This window comes from Eptesicus fuscus, chromosome 1 (genome assembly GCF_027574615.1).
Source record: "Eptesicus fuscus isolate TK198812 chromosome 1, DD_ASM_mEF_20220401, whole genome shotgun sequence".
NCBI classification, from domain to species: Eukaryota; Metazoa; Chordata; class Mammalia; order Chiroptera; family Vespertilionidae; genus Eptesicus; species Eptesicus fuscus.
This window is the reverse complement of record NC_072473.1, coordinates 84,314,565-84,316,792: the sequence shown is the minus strand read 5'-3', so window position 1 is coordinate 84,316,792 and position 2,228 is coordinate 84,314,565. Positions and strand designations below refer to the sequence as shown.

Genomic DNA, 2,228 nt, shown 5'->3' with positions numbered 1-2,228 from the left:
AATCAAATAGGAGTACAGAATTTTTAGAGCAGTGAAACTATTTTTGTATGATTTTATAATAGTGGATACATCTCTGTAAATTTGTCAAAACTCATAGAATATAAAACACAAAGAGTGAACCCTAATGTCAATTATGGGCTTTCAATGATAATGATGGGTTAATATAAATTCAACAAATTTACAATTCCGGTGCAGGGTATTTATAGTAGTAGGGGAAATTGTGGGGAGGGAGGGGGGTGACACAACAGAATTTGGGAACTCTTACTTTCTGCTCAATTTTTCCAAAAGTCTTAAAACTGCTTTAAAAATCTATTAACTAAAATAAAACTATATTCTACATAGCTGAACACCTGAAGCAGCAGTGACAGTCACTTTTTGGTAAACCTCCAATACAGAATCCAAACATTCACATCTGTTCTCAAGGCATCAGGAATGCTGAGGGTGTCCAGGGCAGAGCACAACAGTCAATGGGACACAAGTTAATTTAGTTGTGAGCTCTCCACCATTTCTTCTGGGTTGGGAGTGTTCAAACCAGGTTACCTTCTCTTCCTCATTTTACCTAATTTCTCCATCATCTTTTTATTCCTCTTAACACAGTCAGGGCATAACATGTTATCTTCTAGGTCTGGGGATGGGAAAGTACAGGCCGGTAAAAGTAAGAGAGAAATCATCTTCGTGGGAGTGTCAGGCACCCAGGTCTGACCTGCATGGAACTGCAGGCGAACCCAACCCTTTTTGTCTGCCAGGAGATGTCTGCCATGGACCACACACCACCTGACACCAGATGTTTGCAGCAGAAAATTCTCAACAGAAATAGGAATTTTATATGTATTTGCAGCCTTAGATAGCGAGCCTCTTGCAGCAATTCTTGACCATGCTGCCAACATGGCCTCACGAGCTGAAGTTATCACTTCAACTGTATTGGTCACTTCAACTGTATTGGCCACTTCAACTGTACTGGCCACTTCAACTGTACTGGCCACTTCAACTGTATTGGCCACTTCAATTGTACTGGTCATTTCAACTGTATGAGTCTCTTCCTCTCTTTTACTCATCTGATGACTTTTCTTACTCCTTGCTTTCTTGGTCAATTCCCCCGAACATGACTGCAATGTGTCCTCTTCTGGTGTTTCAGCAACACTCTTACCATCAGTACTCAAATTCAATTGTTGGCACCAGTTCTGCAAAGTGTTGAGACGTACTTTATTATATGATGGCAAAGTGGTTGGCAAGGGAAGGATTGGTTTGGGGCAATCTTTGAATTGTTCACTCATTTGAGGAAGATTAACTTTATCGTTGCTGTCTGAGGTTGAAGAAACACTTGGTTCCACTTGATGTTCATTATGTTCCTCGCTTATTGGAACCAAGGTGAGTATCACATTTTCTTCTTCTAATTCATCCTTTTCGCTTCTTGAGTTTGCCATTTCCAGGAACACTCAGAGGAAGGCAATGCCAGCAGTGTTGAAGATACGTGCAGTTGACTCCATTTAACCCTGTAGTTTATTTCTAATATTATGCCATTGTGGTCTGAGAAAATGCTTGATATGGTTTCGATCTTTTTGAATTTGGGGAGACTTTGCTTGTTACCCAATACGTGGTCTATTTTTGAGAATGTGCCATGTGCACTTGAGAAGAACGTATATTCCATGGCTTTGGGTTGAAATACTCTGAAGATGTCAATTAGGTCCATCTGATCTAATGTGTCATTAAGAATTGCTGTTTGTTTGCTGATTTTTTGTCCAGAGGATTTATCCATTGATGTCAGTGGTGTATTAAAGTCCCCTACTATGATTGTATTGATGTCGATCTCTCCCTTGATATCTTCCAGCAGATTTTTTATGTATTTGGGCGCTCCTGCATTGGGTGCATATACGTTTACCAAAGTTATACCTTCTTGCTGGATTCCTCCCTTTAGTATTATGTAGTGGCCTTCCTTATCTCTTATTATAGCCTTTACTTTGAGGTATATTTTATCTGATATAAGTATCGCAACCCCAGCTTTTTTCTCATTTCTGTTTGCCTGAAAAATTTTTTCCATCCCTTCATTCTCAGTCTGTGTGAATCTTTTGCTCTAAGGTGGGTCTCTTGTAGACAGCAAATAAATGGGTCATGTTTTCTTATCCATTCAGCTACCCTATGTCTTTTGATTGGTGCATTTAATCCATTTACATTTACTGTTATTATTTATAAGTACCTGTTTGTTGACATATTTTTCCTTAGTGTTTGTG

At 39.2% G+C, this 2,228-nt stretch overlaps 1 protein-coding gene across 1 annotated transcript; it reads right to left on the bottom strand.

The window, feature by feature from the left end:
* Positions 1–536: 536 nt before the first annotated feature.
* LOC129149363 (developmental pluripotency-associated protein 2-like) lies at positions 537–1,424 on the bottom strand. The gene is made up of 2 exons (XM_054717114.1): positions 1,013–1,424; positions 537–928 (listed from the first exon to the last, which is right to left on the bottom strand). Exons 1-2 carry the CDS (start codon positions 1,422–1,424, stop codon positions 537–539), a joined length of 804 nt encoding a protein of 267 aa, XP_054573089.1.
* Between the last annotated feature and the right edge of the window lie 804 nt (positions 1,425–2,228).